Source organism: Cuculus canorus, chromosome 1, assembly GCF_017976375.1.
Source record: "Cuculus canorus isolate bCucCan1 chromosome 1, bCucCan1.pri, whole genome shotgun sequence".
Classification (NCBI taxonomy): Eukaryota; Metazoa; Chordata; class Aves; order Cuculiformes; family Cuculidae; genus Cuculus; species Cuculus canorus.
The window spans coordinates 1,636,585-1,657,322 of NC_071401.1; the positions used below are offsets into that span (position 1 = coordinate 1,636,585).

At 57.5% G+C, this 20,738-nt stretch overlaps 1 protein-coding gene across 1 annotated transcript in view; it reads left to right on the forward strand.

Annotated features, from left to right (window-relative positions):
- RNF121 (ring finger protein 121) overlaps window positions 1-13,202 on the forward strand; it is a 32,873-nt gene extending 19,671 nt beyond the window's left edge. The window contains exons 7-9 of the mRNA XM_054055677.1: window positions 3,422-3,555; window positions 8,467-8,568; window positions 12,222-13,202. Of these exons, the coding sequence (XP_053911652.1) occupies window positions 3,422-3,555; window positions 8,467-8,568; window positions 12,222-12,342 (357 nt within the window). The 3' untranslated portion in view covers window positions 12,343-13,202. The remainder of the gene's footprint in view (window positions 1-3,421; window positions 3,556-8,466; window positions 8,569-12,221) is intronic.
- The last annotated feature ends 7,536 nt before the right edge of the window (window positions 13,203-20,738 follow it).

Consider the following 20,738-nt stretch of genomic DNA (forward strand, 5'->3'; position numbering starts at 1 on the left):
TGAGGTCAACGGGATGAGGTTCTACCATGGGATGGGGACCTCCACACCAACCCTGTGGAGCTCCAGGCTTGGGGAGGAGCATCTGGAAAGGTCTCTGGTGGAGAAGGACCTCAGGGGGTTGGTGGAGAGCGGCTGAACATGAGCCAGAGGTGGCCCAGGTGGCCAAGAAGGCCATCGGCATCTTGGCCTGGATCAGAACCAGCGTGGCCACCAGGAGAAGGGAAGGCATTGTCCACCTGGGGAGGCCACACCTCAAATCTGGGGGTCAATTTTGGGCTCCTCAATCCAAGAAGGACATTGTGGGGCTGAAGAATGTCCGGAGAAGGTCAGCAGATCTTGGTGGACATCAACAAGGAAGGAATCATCGAGAACACCTACCACCTCTCCTGCAACCACGTGTGTCCTTCTCCTCCAGAGTGAGGTCTTCTCCTGCCCCCCAGCGTGACGGACGGGTCCAAAGGGTGGTGGGGACGGTGGTTCCATCCGCTTGGAGTTGGGTCCCACGTCCTCATCTCCAGCGCTCGGTGGTGGATCCCATTGTGTTCCATCTCTCCATCCATGATCTTCATTGAGTGAGTTTGGAGGTGACACTCAGTTGAGTGGAATCTTCTGGAGGATTGAGAGGATCTACAGAGGGTTCTGGACAGGTTGGAGCCATGGGATGAGGTCAACGGGATGAGGTTCTACCATGGGATGGGGACCTCCACACCAACCCTGTGGAGCTCCAGCCCTGGGGAGGAGCATCTGGAAAGGGCTCTGGTGGAGAAGGACCTCAAGGGGTTGGTGGAGAGCGGCTGAACATGAGCCAGAGGTGGCCCAGGTGGCCAAGAAGGCCATCGGCATCTTGGCCTGGATCAGAACCAACGTGGCCACCAGGAGAAGGGAAGGGATTGTCCACCTGGGGAGGCCACACCTCAAATCCGGGGGTCAATTTTGGGCTCCTCAATCCAAGAAGGACATTGTGGGGCTGAAGAATGCCCGGAGAAGGTCAGAAGATGTTGGTGGACATCAATGAGGAACAAAATGCTCCTTCACTGGAAGGGTTCTCATGGCCTTTTGCTCTTGGGGATGAGGTTCCATCATCACAGTTGGGCTGATGGTTGGACTGGATGAGCTTGGAGGTCTTCTCCGACCTTAATGAGTCCAAGATTCCAGGATTCACTGCAGCTTATGGTGTCCTTCTGGACCGGTGGTCGTGTTCCTGCCTGTCCTGGTGGTCCAAACCCTGGAGCTCCATCACCTGGTACCAAAATAACCCCCATTCCACCAAACCCAATCCATGAGGTTGGACAGTGGTGGAGCAGATGACGGTGCTTCTTTGCAGCGGTCTTTCAGGGTCTTGGATTTAGTGGTTCCTCTTCTTCTCTGACCTTCTGCTCCTTGGAGGTTCTCCCTGGAAGGATTGGAAGTCCAAATTGTCTTCTCCTCCCAGTGGGACACCTCAGGAGAGCTCCACGTTGGTGTGGGACCTTCTGTAGAGCTGCTGAGATGATGACGGCCACCAGTTGGCGCTGCAGCCTAAGAGGTCCATCAGATGTTGGGACCACGATCCATCAGAGCGGCACCACGGGAAGACATCGTAGAATCATGGAATGGGTTGGGTTGGAAAGGACCTCAAAGCCCATCCAGATCCATGAGCATGGACACCTCCCACTGGATCCGGTTGCTCCGAGCTCCATCCAACGTGGCCTTCAACCCCTCCAGGGATGGAGCAGCCACTGCTTCTCCTCACAACCCATTCCAGGGCCTCTCCATCCAACAGGAGAACATTTCTCCCCATGGTCTCATCTCCATCTCTCCTCTTGAAGCTCCAAACCATTCTCCCTCATCCCATCTCTGCCCTCCCTGATCCAGAGCCCCTTCGGAGCTTTCCTGGAGCCCCTTTTCCACACTGGAAGGTCTCCATGGAGCCTTCTCCGGGTTGAACAACCCCAACTCTCCCAGCGTGTCCTCCTACGGGAGGTTCTCCAGTCCTCAGATCATCTGTGGAGCCTCTGGAATGGGTTGGGTTGGAAGGGAACTCAAAGCCCATCCAGATCCATGGGCACAGACACCTCCCACGGGATCAGAGGTTCTAAACCCCATCCAACGTGGCCTTCAACCCCTCCAGGGATGGAGCAGCCACTGCTTCTCCTCACAACCCATTCCAGGGCCTCTCCATCCAAACAGGAGAACATTTCTCCCCATGATCTCATCTCCATCTCTCCTCTTGAAGCTCCAAACCATTCTCCCTCATCCCATCTCTGCCCTCCCTGATCCAGAGCCCCTTTGGAGCTTTCCTGGAGCCCCTTTTCCACACTGGAAGGTCTCCATGGAGCCTCCTCCGGGTTGAACAACCCCAACTCTCCCAGCGTGTCCTCCTACGGGAGGTTCTCCAGTCCTCACATCATCTGTGGAGCCTCTGGAATGGGTTGGGTTGGAAGGGACCTCAAAGCCCATCTGGATCCATGGGCAGAGACACCTCCCACTGGATCAGAGGTTCTAAACCCCATCCAACGTGGCCTTCAACCCCTCCAGGGATGGAGCAGCCACTGCTTCTCCTCACAACCCATTCCAGGGCCTCTCCACCCTTCGAGGAGAACGTTTCTTCCCAAGATCTCATCTCTTTCAGCTCAAACCTTTCCCCATTGTCCTATATTGGACCAAAAGCTCTTCTCCAGCTTCCCTGGAGGCCAAAATCTGGGAATTTGGGATTTTGGGGAGTTGAACGTTGGTCACCAACGTTCTCTGGAGGCCAAAAAGCCAACTGTGTCCTCGAATCATGGAATGGGATGGGTTGGGTTGGAGAGGGTCAGGTTGGACATCAGGGGATGGTCAGGTTGGACATCAGGAGAGGTTCAGGTTGGACATCAGGAGAGGGTCAGGTTGGACATCAGGGGAAGGTCAGGTTGGACATCAGGAGAGGTTCAGGTTGGACATCACTAGAGGTTCAGGTTGGACATCAGGGGAAGGTCAGGTTGGACATCAGGAGAAGGTCGGGTTGGACATCAGGGGAAGGTCAGATTGGACATCGGGAGAAGATCAGGTTGGACATCACCAGAGGTTCAGGTTGGACAACAGGAGAGGTTCAGGTTGGACATCAGAAGAAGGTCAGGTTGGACATCAGGAGAGGTTCAGGTTGGACATCAGGAGAAGGTCAGATTGGACATCAGGAGAAGTTCAGGTTGGACATCAGGGGAAGGTCAGGTTGGACATCAGGAGAGGGTCAGGTTGGACATCAGGAGAGGTTCAGATTGGACATCAGGAGAAGGTCAGGTTGGACATCAGGGGAAGGTCAGATTGGACATCAGGAGAAGTACTGTAATGACGTTCTTAAGCCCAAAAAGCAGAGGTTGGACACCTCCTTAAAGCTCAGCAGCACCGATGGGTGGTGGGACACCTTCTTCTCATGGTCACTCTTCTTCTTCTTCTCCTCCCTCAGTTCTACAGCGCCTCCGGAATGCCCACCAAGCATCTCTCCGACAGCGTCTGCGCCGTTTGTGGTCAGCAGATCTTGGTGGACGTCAACGAGGAAGGAATCATCGAGAACACCTACCGCCTCTCCTGCAACCACGTGTATCCTTCTCCTCCAGAGTGAGGTCTTCTCCTGCCCCCCCAGCGTGACGGACGGGCCCAAAGGGTGGTGGGGACGGTGGTTCCATCCGCTTGGAGTTGGGTCCCACGTCCTCATCTCCGGCGCTCGGTGGTGGATCCCATTGTGTTCCATCTCTCCATCCATGATCTGCATTGAGTGAGTTTGGAGATGACACTCAGTTGAGTGGAATCTTCTGGAGGGTTGAGAGGATCTACAGAGGGTTCGGGACAGGTTGGAGCCATGGGATGAGGTCAACGGGATGAGGTTCCACCATGGGATGGGAACCTCCACACCAACCCTGTGGAGCTCCAGCCCTGAGGAGGAGCATCTGGAAAGGTCTCTGGTGGAGAAGGACCTCAAGGGGTTGGTGGAGAGCGGCTGAACATGAGCCAATGGTGGTCCAGGTGGCCAAGAAGGCCATCAGCATCTTGGCCTGGATCAGAACCAGCGTGGCCACCAGGAGAAGGGAAGGGATTGTCCACCTGGAGAGGCCACACCTCAAATCCGGGGGTCAATTTTGGGCTCCTCAATCCAAGAAGGACATTGTGGGGCTGAAGAATGTCCGGAGAAGGGAACGGAGCTGAAGAAGGTTCTGGAGAACAAAGGTTCTGAGGAGCAGCTGAGGGACCTGGAGGGGGTTTATCCTGGAGAAGAAGAGGCTGAGAGGAGACCTCAGCACTGTCTACAGCTGAAAGGAGGTTGTGGTGAGGTGGGTGTTGGTCTCCTCTTGTCCTCTCACCCATCGCTTGGGAGAAGAGCCCAACGCCCACCTCAAACTGCACCACAGCAGCTTCAGATGGGACATCAGGAGAACGTTCCGCATGGAAAGGCTTCTCCTGCCCTTGGGAGCGGCTGCCCAGGGAGGTGGTGGAGTCCCCCATCCCTGGAGGCCTTCAAAAGACGCGGAGATGAGGTCCTCATGGCTGTGGTTTCCTTGTGGAGAGGGACTGTTGGATGACCTCAACGGTCTTTTCCAACCGAATGATTCTTTGGTTCCCCCTCGGGGGGAGGAATTGCTCAGAATCTCCTGGAAAAGAGCTCTTCTGCTCCAGCACCACCCGTTGGTTCCACCACATCCCAGCGCAGCACTTTCCTCCTTCTCCAAAACCCCTCTGGTGACTCCACCACTGTTTCCAACCCTCTGGAATTGCTCTGATTCTCCTGGAAAAGAGCTCTTCTGCTCCATCACCACCCGTTGGTTCCACCACATCCCAGTTCAGCACATTCCTCTTTCCCCAAACCCCTCCACCGGTGTTTCCAACCCTCTGGAATTGCTCTGATTCTCCTGGAAAAGAGCTCTTCTGCTCCATCACCACCCGTTGGTTCCACCACATCCCAGTTCAGCACATTCCTCTTTCCCCAAACCCCTCCACCGGTGTTTCCAACCCTCTGGAATTGCTCTGATTCTCCTGGAAAAGAGCTCTTCTGGTCCAGAACCACCCGTTGGTTCCACCACATCCCAGCGCAGCACTTTCCTCCTTCTCCAAACCCCTCTGGTGACTCCACCACTGTTTCCAACCCTCTGGAATTGCTCAGATTCTCCTGGAAAAGAGCTCCTCTGCTCCAGCACCACCCATTGGTTCCACCACATCTTAACTCAGCACTTTCCTCCTTCTCCAAACCCCTCTGGTGACTCCACCGGTGTTTCCCAACCCTCTGGAATTGCTCAGAATCTCCTGGAAAAGAGCTCCTCTGCTCCAGCACCACCCATTGGTTCCACCACATCTTAACTCAGCACTTTCCTCCTTCTCCAAACCCCTCTGGTGACTCCACCGGTGTTTCCCACCCTCTGGAATTGCTCAGAATCTCCTGGAAAAGAGCTCCTCTGCTCCAGCACCACCCGTTGGTTCCACCACATTCCAGCGCAGCACTTTCCTCCTTCTCCAAACCCCTCTGGTGACTCCACCACTGTTTCCAACCCTCTGGAATTGCTCAGATTCTCCTGGAATAGAGCTCTTCTGCTCCAGCACCACCCGTTGGTTCCACCACACCTTAACTCAGCACTTTCCTCCTTCTCCAAACCCCTCTGGTGACTCCACCGGTGTTTCCCACCCTCTGGAATTGCTCAGATTCTCCTGGAAAAGAGCTCCTCTGCTCCATCACCACCCGTTGGTTCCACCACATTCCAGCACAGCACTTTCCTCCTTCTCCAAACCCCTCTGGTGACTCCACCGGTGTTTCCCACCCTCTGGAATTGCTCAGATTCTCCTGGAGAAGAGCTCTTCTGCTCCATCACCACCCGTTGGTTCCACCACATCTTAACTCAGCACTTTCCTCCTTCTCCCAAAACCCCTCTGGTGACTCCACCGGTGTTTCCAACCCTCTGGAATTGCTCAGATTCTCCTGGAAAACAGCTCCCTTGATCCAATGCCACCAGGTGGCTCCACATCCCATCTCGGCATCTTCCTCCTTCCCCCCCAAACCCTTCTCTGGTGACTCCATGAGGCTTTTTCATGGAATTTCTCAGCTGGTTGCCATGAGTCATTTTGAAACTGGAAGTCTCGGGTCTTGCTCAGCCCCATCCGAGGATGTATCATCCAGGGGGGGTTTTTCCCAGTGCTGACAACCCTGGAGATGACATCTCCTCCAGCATCGCTTACGTTCCTGGTTGAGTGGTGGTTTCCAAACTGGACCTGAACAAAGGTCACGGTTGGGAAAACCGCTTCCTAAATCTCCTCCCTGGAACCCATCGGGGAGGTTTGTGTTGACCTCATCCTGTTGTCCTCAACCCTCCGGCAGCTCCGGAATGAGCTGTGGCTGCTGGAGAACTCGGTGCTCGTGGTGGTCCTGAGGTTGAGGGGTTGTTGGCAGCCTTGGATCTGCTCTAGGGTTGAGGTTCTTGGGTTCTTCTGCCGCTGGTCTTGGACATCAGGTCGTGATTGGAGCAGTAAATCCATGATCCGGAGCGGTTCCTGTCCTCTCGAGGTCACCGGGGTTGTTGGCAGCCTTGGATCTGCTCTAGGGTTGAGGTTCTTGGGTTCTTCTGCTGTGGGTCTTGGACATCAGGTCTTGATTGGAGCAGCAAATCCATGATCCGGAGCGGTTCCTGTCCTCTCGAGGTCACCGGGGTTGTTGGCAGCCTTGGATCTGCTCTGGGGTTGAGGTTCTTGGGTTCTTCTGCCGCTGGTCTTGGACATCAGGTCTTGATTGGAGCAGTAAATCCATGATCCGGAGCGGTTCCTGTCCTCTCGAGGTCACCGGGGTTGTTGGCAGCCTTGGATCTGCTCTGGGGTTGAGGTTCTTGGGTTCTTCTGCCACTGGTCTTGGACATCAGGTCTTGATTGGAGCAGCAAATCCATGATCCGGAGCGGTTCCTGTCCTCTCGAGGTCACCGGGGTTGTTGGCAGCCTTGGATCTGCTCTGGGGTTGAGGTTCTTGGGTTCTTCTGCCGCTGCTCTTGGACATCAGGTCTTGATTGGAGCAGCAAATCCATGATCCGGAGCGGTTCCTGTCCTCTCGAGGTCACCGGGGTTGTTGGCAGCCTTGGATCTGCTCTGGGGTTGAGGTTCTTGGGTTCTTCTGCCGTGGGTCTTGGACATCAGGTCTTGATTGGAGCAGTAAATCCATGATCCGGAGCGGTTCCTGTCCTCTCGAGGTCACCGGGGTTGTTGGCAGCCTTGGATCTGCTCTAGGGTTGAGGTTCTTGGGTTCTTCTGCCACTGGTCTTGGACATCAGGTCGTGATTGGAGCAGCAAATCCATGATCCGGAGCGGTTCCTGTCCTCTCGAGGTCACCGGCGTTGTTGACAGCCTTGGATCTGCTCTGGGGTTGAGGTTCTTGGGTTCTTCTGCCGCTGGTCTTGGACATCAGGTCTTGATTGGAGCAGCAAATCCATGATCCGGAGAGGTTCCTGTCCTCTCGAGGTCACCAGGGTTGTTGGCAGCCTTGGATCTGCTCTAGGGTTGAGGTTCTTGGGTTCTTCTGCCGCTGGTCTTGGACATCAGGTCTTGATTGGAGCAGCAAATCCATGATCCGGAGCGGTTCCTGTCCTCTCGAGGTCACCGGGGTTGTTGGCAGCCTTGGATCTGCTCTGGGGTTGAGGTTCTTGGGTTCTTCTGCCGCTGGTCTTGGACATCAGGTCTTGATTGGAGCAGCAAATCCATGATCCGGAGCGGTTCCTGTCCTCTCGAGGTCACCTCTCGAGGTCACCGGGGTTGTTGGCAGCCTTGGATCTGCTCTGGGATTGAGGTTCTTGGGTTCTTCTGCCGTGGGTCTTGGACATCAGGTCTTGATTGGAGCAGCAAATCCATGATCCGGAGCGGTTCCTGTCCTCTCAGCCTCTTCTTCTCCAGGATAAACCCCCTCCAGGTCCCTCAGCCGCTCCTCTTGTGGTAGAGCGCCTCATCGCTTCACCCACCTCCTTGAGGCCTTCTCCGGGCTCTGCTCAGTTGGGCGAATCCTTATTTCCCACGTGGTGACGGAGCAGAGTTTGAACCCACATGGAAGAAATTCCTTAAATGTTGTGTTAATTCCCAGAAAACCTTTCCAGGAGCTTCGGTGACACACGCGGTCGAGTTTCCTGAGGTCTCCTGACCTGAAGAAACCTTCATGGGTGCTCAAAAGCTCTGATATTTCCCATCTGGATGCATCTCCGTAGGGTTCTGTTGACTCTCCTCTTGTTGAGGAGCTTCTCTGTAGCCTTTAGAAACCATCAGGAAGGGTTTATGTCCCATCAGCGCTTGAGATGGTCACAGCCCTCGTGATGTCCTTCTCCCACCACCTCCTGGAAGCCCTTCCTCCATGTCCTGGTAGGAAAGGGCCGTGGTTGCCCCCATGCAGGAGGTGGACGTTGTCTTGGTGATGTTATGGAGATGGATGGTCTCCATCCGGGGTGGTGTCCTCCCCACCCCGTTCAGCCTCAGGTGGTTCCACCTTAACGTGGTGCTCCTCAGCTTTCACGAGTTCTGCATCCGGGGTTGGTGCATCGTCGGGAAGAAGCAGACGTGTCCGTACTGCAAAGAGAAGGTGGATCTCAAGAGGATGTTCAGTAATCCGTATCCTTTTTTCCTGGTGGGGATCCAACACTTGGCAAAAGGGAGAAGGGGGGAAGAACGCAGGAGGGGCTCCAGACCAGGATCTGGAGATGATAGGAGATCCTTTGGGCTTGCCTGGTATCCACCACATCCCATGGGACAACCGGCTGCATCCCAACCCCTTCCCCATCCCATGGGACACCCATCTCCATCCCAACCCCTTCCACATCCCATGGGACACCCATCTCCATCCCAACCCCTTCCACATCCCATGGGACACCCATCTCCATCCCAACCCCTTCCCCATCCCATGGGACACCCGTTCCCATCCCAACCCCTTCCCCATCCCATGGGACACCCATCTCCATCCCAACCCCTTCCCCATCCCATGGGACACCCGTCTCCATCCCAACCCCTTCCCCATCCCATGGGACGCCCGTCTCCATCCCAAGTTCTTTTTGAGGCCCAGCAGCATCCAAACTGGATCTCCTCCTTCCTGGACAACCGTTGTCCCGGTTCCTCCTTGGTGGCACCTTTGGTGGCTTTTCTTCTCCTGCTTTTGTCCCCACGGCTCTTTAACCCCTTCCTGGTACCCACCACATCCCATGGGACAACCGGCTGCATCCCGACCCATTCCACTTCCCATGAGACACCCGTCTCCATCCCAACCCCTTCCCCATCCCATGGGACACCCATCTCCATCCCAACCCCTTCCCCATCCCATGGGACACCCATCTCCATCCCAACCCCTTCCCCATCCCATGGGACACCCATCTCCATCCCAACCCCTTCCCCATCCCATGGGACACCCATCTCCATCCCAACCCCTTCCCCATCCCATGGGACACCCGTCTCCATCCCACGTTCTTGTTGAGGCCCAGCAGCATCCAAACTGGATCTTCTCCTTCCTGGACAACCGTTGTCCCGGTTCCTCCTTGGTGGCACCTGTGGTGGCTTTTCTTCTCCTGCTTTTGTCCCCACGGCTCTTTAACTCCTTCCTGGTATCCACCACATCCCATGGGACAATTGGCTGCATCCCAACCCCTTCCCCATCCCATGGGACACCCGTCTCCATCCCAACCCCTTCCCCATCCCATGGGACACCCGTCTCTATCCCAACCCCTTCCCCATCCCATGGGACACCCGTCTCCATCCCAACCCCTTCCCCATCCCATGGGACACCCATCTCCATCCCAACCCCTTCCCCATCCCATGGGACACCCGTCTCCATCCCAACCCCTTCCCCATCCCATGGGACAGCCGTCTCCATCCCAACCCCTTCCCCATCCCATGGGACACCCGTCTCCATCCCAACCCCTTCCCCATCCCATGGGACACCCGTCTCCATCCCAAGTTCTTGTTGAGGCCCAGCAGCATCCAAACTGGATCTCCTCCTTCCTGGATAACCGCTGTCCCGGTTCCTCCTTGGTGGCACCTTTGGTGGCTTTTCTTCTCCTACTTTTGTCCCTACGGCTCTTTAACCCCTTCCTGGTACCCACCACATCCCATGGGACAATTGGCTGCATCCCAACCCCTTCCCCATCCCATGGGACACCCATCTCCATCCCAACCCCTTCCCCATCCCATGGAACACCCGTCTCCATCCCAACCCCTTTCCCATCCCATGGGACACCCATCTCCATCCCAACCCCTTCCCCATCCCATGGGACACCCATCTCCATCCCAACACCTTCCCCATCCCCTGGGACACCCATCTCCATCCCAACCCCTTCCCCATCCCATGGGACACCCATCTCCATCCCAACCCCTTCCCCATCCCATGGGACACCCATCTCCATCCCAACCCCTTCCCCATCCCATGGAACACCCATCTCCATCCCAACCCCTTCCCCATCCCATGGGACACCCGTCTCCATCCCACGTTCTTGTTGAGGCCCAGCAGCATCCAAACTGGATCTCCTCCTTCCTGGACAACCGTTGTCCCAGTTTCTCCTTGGTGGCACCTTTGGTGGCTTTTCTTCTCCTGCTTTTGTCCCCACGGCTCTTTAACTTCTTCCTGGTATCCACCACATCCCATGGGACAACCGGCTGCATCCCAACCCCTTCCACGTCCTTTGGGACACCCATCTCCATCCCAACCCCTTCCCCATCCCATGGAACACCCGTCTCCATCCCAACCCTTTCCCCATCCCATGGGACACCCATCTCCATCCCAACCCCTTCCCCATCCCATGGGACACTCATCTCCATCCCAACCCCTTCCCCATCCCATGGGACACCCGTCTCCATCCCAACCCCTTCCCCATCCCATGGGACACCCGTCTCCATCCCAAGTTCTTGTTGAGGCCCAGCAGCATCCAAACTGGATCTCCTCCTTCCTGGACAACCGCTGTCCCGGTTCCTCCTTGGTGGCACCTTTGGTGGCTTTTCTTCTCCTACTTTTGTCCCTACGGCTCTTTAACCCCTTCCTGGTACCCACCACATCCCATGGGACAATTGGCTGCATCCCAACCCCTTCCCCATCCCCTGGGACACCCGTCTCCATCCCAACCCCTTCCCCATCCCATGGGACACCCATCTCCATCCCAACCCCTTCCCCATCCCATGGGACACCCGTCTCCATCCCAACCCCTTCCCCATCCCATGGGACACCCATCTCCATCCCAACCCCTTCCCCATCCCATGGGACACCCGTCTCCATCCCAACCCCTTCCCCATCCCATGGGACACCCATCTCCATCCCAACCCCTTCCCCATCCCATGGGACACCCGTCTCCATCCCACGTTCTTGTTGAGGCCCAGCAGCATCCAAACTGGATCTTCTCCTTCCTGGACAACCGTTGTCCCGGTTCCTCCTTGGTGGCACCTTTGGTGGCTTTTCTTCTCCTGCTTTTGTCCCCACAGCTCTTTAACTCCTTCCTGGTATCCACCACATCCCATGGGACAATTGGCTGCATCCCAACCCCTTCCCCATCCCATGGGACACCCATCTCCATCCCAACCCCTTCCCCATCCCATGGGACACCCGTCTCCATCCCAACCCCTTCGCCATCCCATGGGACACCCGTCTCCATCCCAACCCCTTCCCCATCCCATGGGACACCTGTCTCCATCCCAACCCCTTCCCCATCCCATGGGACGCCCGTCTCCATCCCAACCCCTTCCCCATCCCATGGGACACCCATCTCCATCCCAACCCCTTCCCCATCCCATGGGACACCCATCTCCATCCCAACCCCTTCCCCATCCCATGGGACACCCGTCTCCATCCCACGTTCTTGTTGAGGCCCAGCAGCATCCAAACTGGATCTACTCCTTCCTGGACAACCGTTGTCCCGGTTCCTCCTTGGTGGCACCTTTGGTGGCTTTTCTTCTCCTGCTTTTGTCCCTACGGCTCTTTAACCCCTTCCTGGTACCCACCACATCCCACGGGACACCCGTCTCCATCCCAACCCCTTCCCCATCCCATGGGACACCCATCTCCATCCCAACCCCTTCCCCATCCCATGGGACACCCATCTCCATCCCAACCCCTTCCCCATCCCATGGGACACCCAAGTCCATCCCACACTCTTGTTGAGGCCCAGCAGCATCCAAACTGGATCTCCTCCTTCCTGGACAACCGTTGTCCCGGTTCCTCCTTGGTGGCACCTTTGGTGGCTTTTCTTCTCCTGCTTTTGTCCCCTACGGCTCTTTAACCCCTTCCTGCCCAGCTGGGAGAGGCCTCACGTCCTCTACGGACAACTTCTGGACTGGCTTCGTTACCTGGTGGCCTGGCAACCGGTCATCATCGGACTTGTCCAGGGCATCAACTACATCCTCGGGTTGGAATAACGGCACCTGGTGGACATCCACGGAGCCGCCAGCGGATACCATCCCAGGACAGGGACACCAACCAGCCGGGAACGCTGCCTTTTCTCCATCACCTCCTCAGGACCTCGGCCACCATCAAAAGACTACGGCGTTGGGGCCGAGGAAGACCTTGGAATCGCTCCTTCGAGGATTTTGGGGGTTGGAAAAGCGATTCGTTGAAGGAGCCGATCGAAAACTTGGAATTACAGCCCCCGAAAAGAAAGAGACGCTTTGTCCCGTTTTAATTCCGAAGGGCTTCGCGCGGCCCCAACCGTGCCGAGATGTCGGTTGGCAATGTTTTCCGTCTGCTTTTCCCAACGTTCTGCGCCGACGAAGGGATACGGGGACGTAGGATCTGGATCGGACCCTTCTTTTTTTCCCAGAGGAGCTGGAATTCAGCGTTCTGGAAGAGGGAACGGGAACGCTTGGCTGTCCCGGCACCGCGGGACGGCTTCTTGGTTGCCATATCCCCATCCTTTAGGGAGGAACGGAGCCATCCTGGTGGCATCTCCCTACCTTCATGGAGCCCTTTTGGATGCTCCCATCTTTTCCATGTTTTTTCCTGGCGCCGTTGTCCGAAGGCGGCAAAGGGGCGGCCGTAGCCGTTCTCTCCGTGTGCTAACGGTGATGGGACATCAAGAACAACCCAAGGTGGTCCTCACCCGGAATGTCACGCCGGGAATGGCTCTTCTGGGAATGGAATAAATGGGATGGAGCGTTGGGCACGGGCCAGGTTGGTGCCGGCGTTTCCCTGCCCTCGGCATCGCGCCGGACCGGAGCGCGGAGCCGTCATTCCATCCTTCTTGTGCAAAGGGACCGTTGGAGCTTGATTTTATGGGAGAGGGTGGGAACCATCGGGAATGGCAGGAGGGGACGTGGAGCTTTGGGGGTGACGAGGAGTCCAGGGGGGGTCTGAGGGGGTCGTGATGTGACACAGGGACACAGGGAGGGGACATGAGGTCATGGTGGTTTGGGGACATCGAGGAGGTCAAACTGTGTCCCCTGAAGGTGCCGTGATGTGACACAGGGACACAGGGAGGGGACACGAGGTCATGGTGGTTTGGGGACATCGAGGAAGTCACACTGTGTCCCCTGAGGGGGTCGTGATGTGACATGGGGACAGAGGGAGGGGACACGAGGATGTGGTGCTTTGGGGGTGACGAGGAGTCCAGGAGATGTCTGAGGGGGTCGTGATGTGACAGAGGGACACAGGGAGGGGACACGAGGTCGTGGTGGTTTGGGGACATCGAGGAGGTCCCACTGTGTCCCCTGAGGGGCTGTTGGTGACAAAGGGACACAGGGAGGGGACACGAGGTCGTGGTGGTTTGGGGACATGGAGGAGGTCCCACTGTGTCCCCTGAGGGGCTGTTGGTGACAAAGGGACACAGGGAGGGGACACGAGGTCGTGGTGGTTTGGGGACATGGAGGAGGTCCCACTGTGTCCCCTGAGGGGCTGTTGGTGACAAAGGGACACAGGGACCTCCTCGGGAGGGGACACGAGGACGTGGTGCTTTGGGGGTGACGAGGAGTCCAGGGGGTGTCTGAGGGGGTCGTGATGTGACAGAGGGACACAGGGAGGGGACACGAGGTCGTGGTGGTTTGGGGACATGGAGGAGGTCACACTGTGTCCCCTGAGGGGCTGTTGGTGACAAAGGGACATAGGGAGGGGACATGAGGACGTGGTGATTTGGGGACATCGTGGTGGTTTGGGGACATCGAGGAAGTCACACTGTGTCCCCTGAGGGGCATTTGGTGACAAAGAGACACAGGGAGGGGACACGAGGACGTGGTGGTTTGGGGACATTGAGGAGGTCACACTGTGTCCCCTGAGGGGCGTTTGGTGACAAAGGGACACAGGGAGGGGACACGAGGATGTGGCACTTTGGGGGTGACGAGGAGTCCAGGGGGGGTCTGAGGGGGTCGTGATGTGACAGAGGGACACAGGGAGGGGACACGAGGAGATGGTGGTTTGGGGACATGGAGGAGGTCCCACTGTGTCCCCTGAGGGGCCGTTGGTGACAAAGGGACACAGGGAGGGGACACGAGGTCGTGGTGGTTTGGGGACATCGAGGAAGTCACACTGTGTCCCCTGAGGGGCCGTTGGTGACAAAGGGACACAGGGAGGGGACACGAGGTCGTGGTGGTTTGGGGACATCGAGGAGGTCCCACTGTGTCCCCTGAGGGGCTGTTGATGACACAGGGACACAGGGAGGGGATGTCGAGGGGATCACACTGTATCCCCTGAGGGGCGTTTGGTGACAAAGGGACACAGGGAGGGGACACGAGGAGGTGGCACTTTGGGGGTGACGAGGAGTCCAGGGGGGGTCTGAGGGGGTCGTGATGTGACACAGGGACACAGGGAGGGGACACGAGGTCATGGTTGGTTTGGGGACATGGAGGAGGTCACACTGTGTCCTCTGAGGGACGTTTGGTGACAAAGGGACACAGGGAGGGGACATAAGGTCGAGGTGGTTTGGGGACATGGAGGAGGTCCCACTGTGTCCCCTGAGGGGGTCGTGATGTGACACAGGGACACAGGGAGGGGACACGAGGAGGTGGCACTTTGGGGGTGACGAGGAGTCCAGGGGGTGTCTGAGGGGGTCATGATGTGACACAGGGACACAGGGAGGGGACACGAGGAGGTGGTGGTTTGGGGACATCGAGGAGGTCCCACTGTGTCCCCTGAGGGGCTGTTGGTGACAAAGAGACACAGGGAGGGGACATGAGGTCGAGGTGGTTTGGGGACATGGAGGAGGTCCCACTGTGTCCCCTGAGGGGGTCGTGATGTGACACAGGGACACAGGGAGGGGACACGAGGAGGTGGCACTTTGGGGGTGACGAGGAGTCCAGGAGATGTCTGAGGGGGTCGTGATGTGACACAGGGACACAGGGAGGGGACGCGAGGTCGTGGTGGTTTGGGGACATCGAGGAAGTCACACTGTGTCCCCTGAGGGGCCGTTGGTGACAAAGGGACACAGGGAGGGGACATGAGGACGTGGTGGTTTGGGGACATTGAGGAGGTCCCACTGTGTCCCCTGAGGGGCGTTTGGTGACAAAGGGACACAGGGAGGGGACATGAGGTCGAGGTGGTTTGGGGACATTGAGGAGGACACACCTGTGTCCCCAAAAGGCCATTGGTGACAAAGGGACACAGGGAGGGGACAGGAGGACGTGGTGGTTTGGGGACATCAAGGAAGTCACACTGTGTCCCCTGAGGGGGTCGTGATGTGACATGGGGACAGAGGGAGGGGACACGAGGATGTGGTGGTTTGGGGGTGACGAGGAGTCCAGGGGGTGTCTGAGGGGGTCGTGATGTGACAGAGGGACACAGGGAGGGGACACGAGGACATGGTGATTTGGGGACATGGAGGAAGTCACAGTGTGTCCCCTGAGGGGCGTTTGGTGACAAAGGGACACAGGGAGGGGACATCGAGGAGGTCCCACTGTGTCCCCTGAGGGGCTGTTGGTGACAAAGAGACACAGGGAGGGGACACGAGGTCGAGGTGGTTTGGGGACATTGAGGAGGACACACCTGTGTCCCCAAAAGGCCATTGGTGACAAAGGGACACAGGGAGGGGACAGGAGGACGTGGTGGTTTAGGGACATCGAGGAGTTCCCACTGTGTCCCCTGAGGGGCTGTTGGTGACAAAGGGACACAGGGAGGGGACGCGAGGACATGGTGTTTTGGGGACATCGAGGAAGTCACACTGTGTCCCCTGAGGGGGTCGTGATGTGACATGGGGACAGAGGGAGGGGACACGAGGATGTGGTGGTTTGGGGGTGACGAGGAGTCCAGGGGGTCTCTGAGGGGGTCGTGATGTGACAGAGGGACACAGGGAGGGGACACGAGGACGTGGTGGTTTGGGGACATGGAGGAGGTCCCACTGTGTCCCCTGAGGGGCTGTTGGTGACAAAGGGACACAGGGAGGGGACATGAGGATGTGGTGGTTTGGGGACATCGTGGTGGTTTGGGGACATCGAGGAAGTCACACTGTGTCCCCTGAGGGGCATTTGGTGACAAAGGGACACAGGGAGGGGACAGGAGGTCGTGGTGGTTTGGGGACATCGAGGAAGTCACACTGTGTCCCCTGAGGGGCCGTTGGTGACAAAGGGACACAGGGAGGGGACACGAGGACATGGTGTTTTGGGGACATTGAGGAGGTCCCACTGTGTCCCCTGAGGGGCTGTTGGTGACAAAGGGACACAGGGAGGGGACGCGAGGTTGTGGTGCTTTGGGGGTGATGAGGAGTCCAGGGGGTCTCTGAGGGGGTCGTGATGTGACAGAGGGACACAGGGAGGGGACACGAGGATGTGGCACTTTGGGGGTGACGAGGAGTCCAGGGGTTCTCTGAGGGGGCTGTGATGTGACAGAGGGACACAGGGAGGGGACACGAGGTCGTGGTGGTTTGAGGACATCGAGGAGGTCCCACTGTGTCCCCTGAGGGTGACACAGGGAGGGGACACCCGTTGATGTCACCGGCGCGAGGGGCTGCGTGTCACCGTGTCACGGGGGGGCGGGTGGGGAAGTGGCCGCGGTGGTGTCTCGGCTGCGGTTCCGTCACCGGAGGAGCTCCTCTGTGGTCGCGTCACGTTGTCCCCAAGGGGACCTTCTGGGGTTTCTTTTTTTCCGGTGAAACGACGTCACGGTGGTGTCACCAAAGAGAAGGAGGAATCGTGGAAACAGAGACGTGGTTTGGGGGTTTTCCTTCATGGCTTACGCTGTCCCGGTTCCTCCAGGAACCTTCGTGGTCTCCTGGTCCAACGGGTGGTGTTGGACCAGAAGAGCTCTTTTCCAGGAGAATCTGAGCAATTCCAGAGGGTTGGAAACACTGATGGAGTCACCAGAGGGGTTTGGAGAAGGAGGAAAGTGCTGGGCTGGAATGTGGTGGAACCAACTGGTGGTTCTGGACCAGAAGACCTCTTTTCCAGGGGATTCTGAGCAATTCCAGAGGGTTGGAAACAGTGGTGGAGTCACCAGAGGGGTTTGGAGAAGGAGGAAAGTGCTGGGCTGGAATGTGGTGGAACCAACTGGTGGTTCTGGACCAGAAGACCTCTTTTCCAGGGGATTCTGAGCAATTCCAGAGGGTGGGAAACACTGATGGAGTCACCAGAGGGGTTTGGAGAAGGAGGAATGTGCTGAGCTGGGATGTGGTGGAACCAACGGGTGGTGTTGGAGCAGAAGAGCTCTTTTCCAGGAGAATCTGAGCAATTCCAGAGAGTTGGAAACAGTGGTGGAGTCACCAGAGGGGTTTGGAGAAGGAGGAAAGTGCTGAGTTAAGATGTGGTGGAACCCAACGGGTGGTGCTGGAGCAGAAGAGCTCTTTTCCAGGAGATTCTGAGCAATTCCAGAGGGTTGGAAACAGTGGTGGAGTCACCAGAGGGGTTTTGGGAAGGAGGAAAGTGCTGAGTTAAGATGTGGTGGAACCAACGGGTGGTTCTGGAGCAGAAGAGCTCTTTTCCAGGAGATTCTGAGCAATTCCAAAGGGTTGGAAACAGTGGTGGAGTCACCAGAGGGGTTTGGAGAAGGAGGAAAGTGCTGAGTTAAGATGTGGTGGAACCAACGGGTGGTGATGGAGCAGAGGAGCTCTTTTCCAGGAGAATCTGAGCAATTCCAGAGGGTTGGAAACACCGGTGGAGTCACCACAGGGGTTTTGGGAGAAGGAGGAAAGCGCTGTGTTGGGATGTGGTGGAACCAACGGGTGGTGCTGGAGCAGAGGAGCTCTTTTCCAGGAGATTCTGAGCAATTCCAGAGGGTTGGAAACAGTGGTGGAGTCACCAGAGGGGTTTGGAGAAGGAGGAAAGTGCTGGGCTGGAATGTGGTGGAACCAACGGGTGGTGATGGAGCAGAAGAGCTCTTTTCCAGGAGAATCTGAGCAATTCCAGAGGGTTGGAAACAGTGGTGGAGTCACCAGAGGGGTTTGGAGAAGGAGGAAAGTGCTGGGCTGGAATGTGGTGGAACCAACGGGTGGTTCTGGACCAGAAGAGCTCTTTTCCAGGAGAATCTGAGCAATTCCAGAGGGTTGGAAACAGTGGTGGAGTCACCAGAGGGGTTTGGAGAAGGAGGAAAGTGCTGAGTTATGATGTGGTGGAACCAACTGGTGGTGGTGGAGCAGAGGAGCTCTTCTCCAGGAGAATCTGAGCAATTCCAGAGGGTTGGAAACACTGGTGGAGTCACCAGAGGGGTTTGGAGAAGGAGGAAAGTGCTGAGTTAAGATGTGGTGGAACCAACGGGTGGTGGTGGAGCAGAAGAGCTCTTTTCCAGGAGAATCTGAGCAATTCCAGAGGGTTGGAAACACCGGTGGAGTTGGGAAAGGCAGTTGGGAGAGGAGATGGAGCTCCATCAGCGGAGCAGTGGGGGAAGCCGGGAAGGGGAAGGAAGAAGGAACAACCGCTCATCCGGCACACGGAGACGATGAGGAAGCGATTTCAGGAACGCTTGACCTTCTCCGGAGCCGAGTCAGCTGGGAGCCCAGCAGGGATGACGCCGGAAGGCGGACGGAGAGCCCAGGACACGCGGTTCCTCCCCCCCCCGAGGGGGAACCAAAGAATCATTCGGTTGGAAAAGACCGTTGAGGTCATCCAACAGTCCCTCTCCACAAGGAAACCACAGCCATGAGGACCTCATCTCCGCGTCTTTTGAAGGCCTCCAGGGATGGGGGACTCCACCACCTCCCTGGGCAGCCGCTCCCAAGGGCAGGAGAAGCCTTTCCATGCGGAACGTTCTCCTGATGTCCCATCTGAAGCTGCTGTGGTGCAGTTTGAGGTGGGCGTTGGGCTCTTCTCCCAAGCGATGGGTGAGAGGACAAGAGGAGACCAACACCCACCTCACCACAACCTCCTTTCAGCTGTAGACAGTGCTGAGGTCTCCTCTCAGCCTCTTCTTCTCCAGGATAAACCCCCTCCAGGTCCCTCAGCTGCTCCTCAGAACCTTTGTTCTCCAGAACCTTCTTCAGCTCCGTTCCCTTCTCCGGACATTCTTCAGCCCCACAATGTCCTTCTTGGATTGAGGAGCCCAAAATTGACCCCCGGATTTGAGGTGTGGCCTCCCCAGGTGGACAATCCCTTCCCTTCTCCTGGTGGCCACGCTGGTTCTGATCCAGGCCAAGATGCCGATGGCCTTCTTGGCCACCTGGGCCACCTCTGGCTCATGTTCAGCCGCTCTCCACCAACCCCTTGAGGTCCTTCTCCACCAGAGCCCTTTCCAGATGCTCCTCCCCAGGGCTGGAGCTCCACAGGGTTGGTGTGGAGGTTCCCATCCCATGGTGGAACCTCATCCCGTTGACCTCATCCCATGGCTCCAATCTGTCCAGAACCTTCTTCAGCCCCACAATGTCCTTCTTGGATTGAGGAGCCCAAAACTGACCCCCAGATTCGAGGTGTGTCCAAAGTCCCTTCTCTGCTCCTGGTGAAGAAGGGGCCGTGTTGTGCTTGGTGAGGTCCTCAAATGCCTTTCCCAGATGCTTTTCCGGGAATCATCGCTACCAGCTGCCGGGAAACTTGCCAGGGATTTTCCGTACGGAGCGCTGGGCCGGGATTGGCACAGTAGGAGCTGCCGAGAAGCCAAAGTTTGGGCGTGGAAATGGTCCAAAGGGTTTCTCCTGGTTCTCCTGCTGGATCTCGAGGGGGTTTGGAAAGCCCCATCTTGGCTGCTGAGATCCTCCTGAGATGGGGGGCACAGGGGACATAGGGGGGACAGTGGGCACATCTTGGGGACATGGGGGACACGGGGCACATCCTGGGGTCCTGGGGACATGGGATGTGGCATGGGGGACACTGGGCACATCTTGGGGACATGGGGGACACTGGGCACATCCTGGGGTCCTGGGGACATGGGCTGTGGCATTGGGGGCACAGGGGACATAGGGGGGACAATGGGCACATCTTGGGGACATGGGGGACACTGGGCAAATCCTGGGGTCCTGGGGACATGGGGTGTGGCATGGGGGGCACAGGGGACATAGGGGGACAATGGGCACATCTTGGGGACATTGGGGACACTGGTCATGTCCTGGGGTTCTGAGGACATGGGATGTGGCATGGGGGACACAGGGGACATGGGGGGGACGCTGGGCACATCTTGGGGACATTGGGCAAGTCCTGGTGTCCTGGGGACATGGGATGTGGCATGGGGGGCACAGGGGACATAGGGGGACAATGGGCACATCTTGGGGACATGGGGACATGGGCTGTGGCATGGGGGGCACAGGGGACATAGGGGGGACACTGGGCATGTCCTGGGGACACGGGGACATGGGGTGTGGCATGGGGGGCACAGGGGACATAGGGGGGACAATGGGCACATCTTGGGGACATTGGGGACACTGGGCAAGTCCTGGGGGCCTGGGGACATGGGGTGTGGCATGAAGGACACGGGGGAC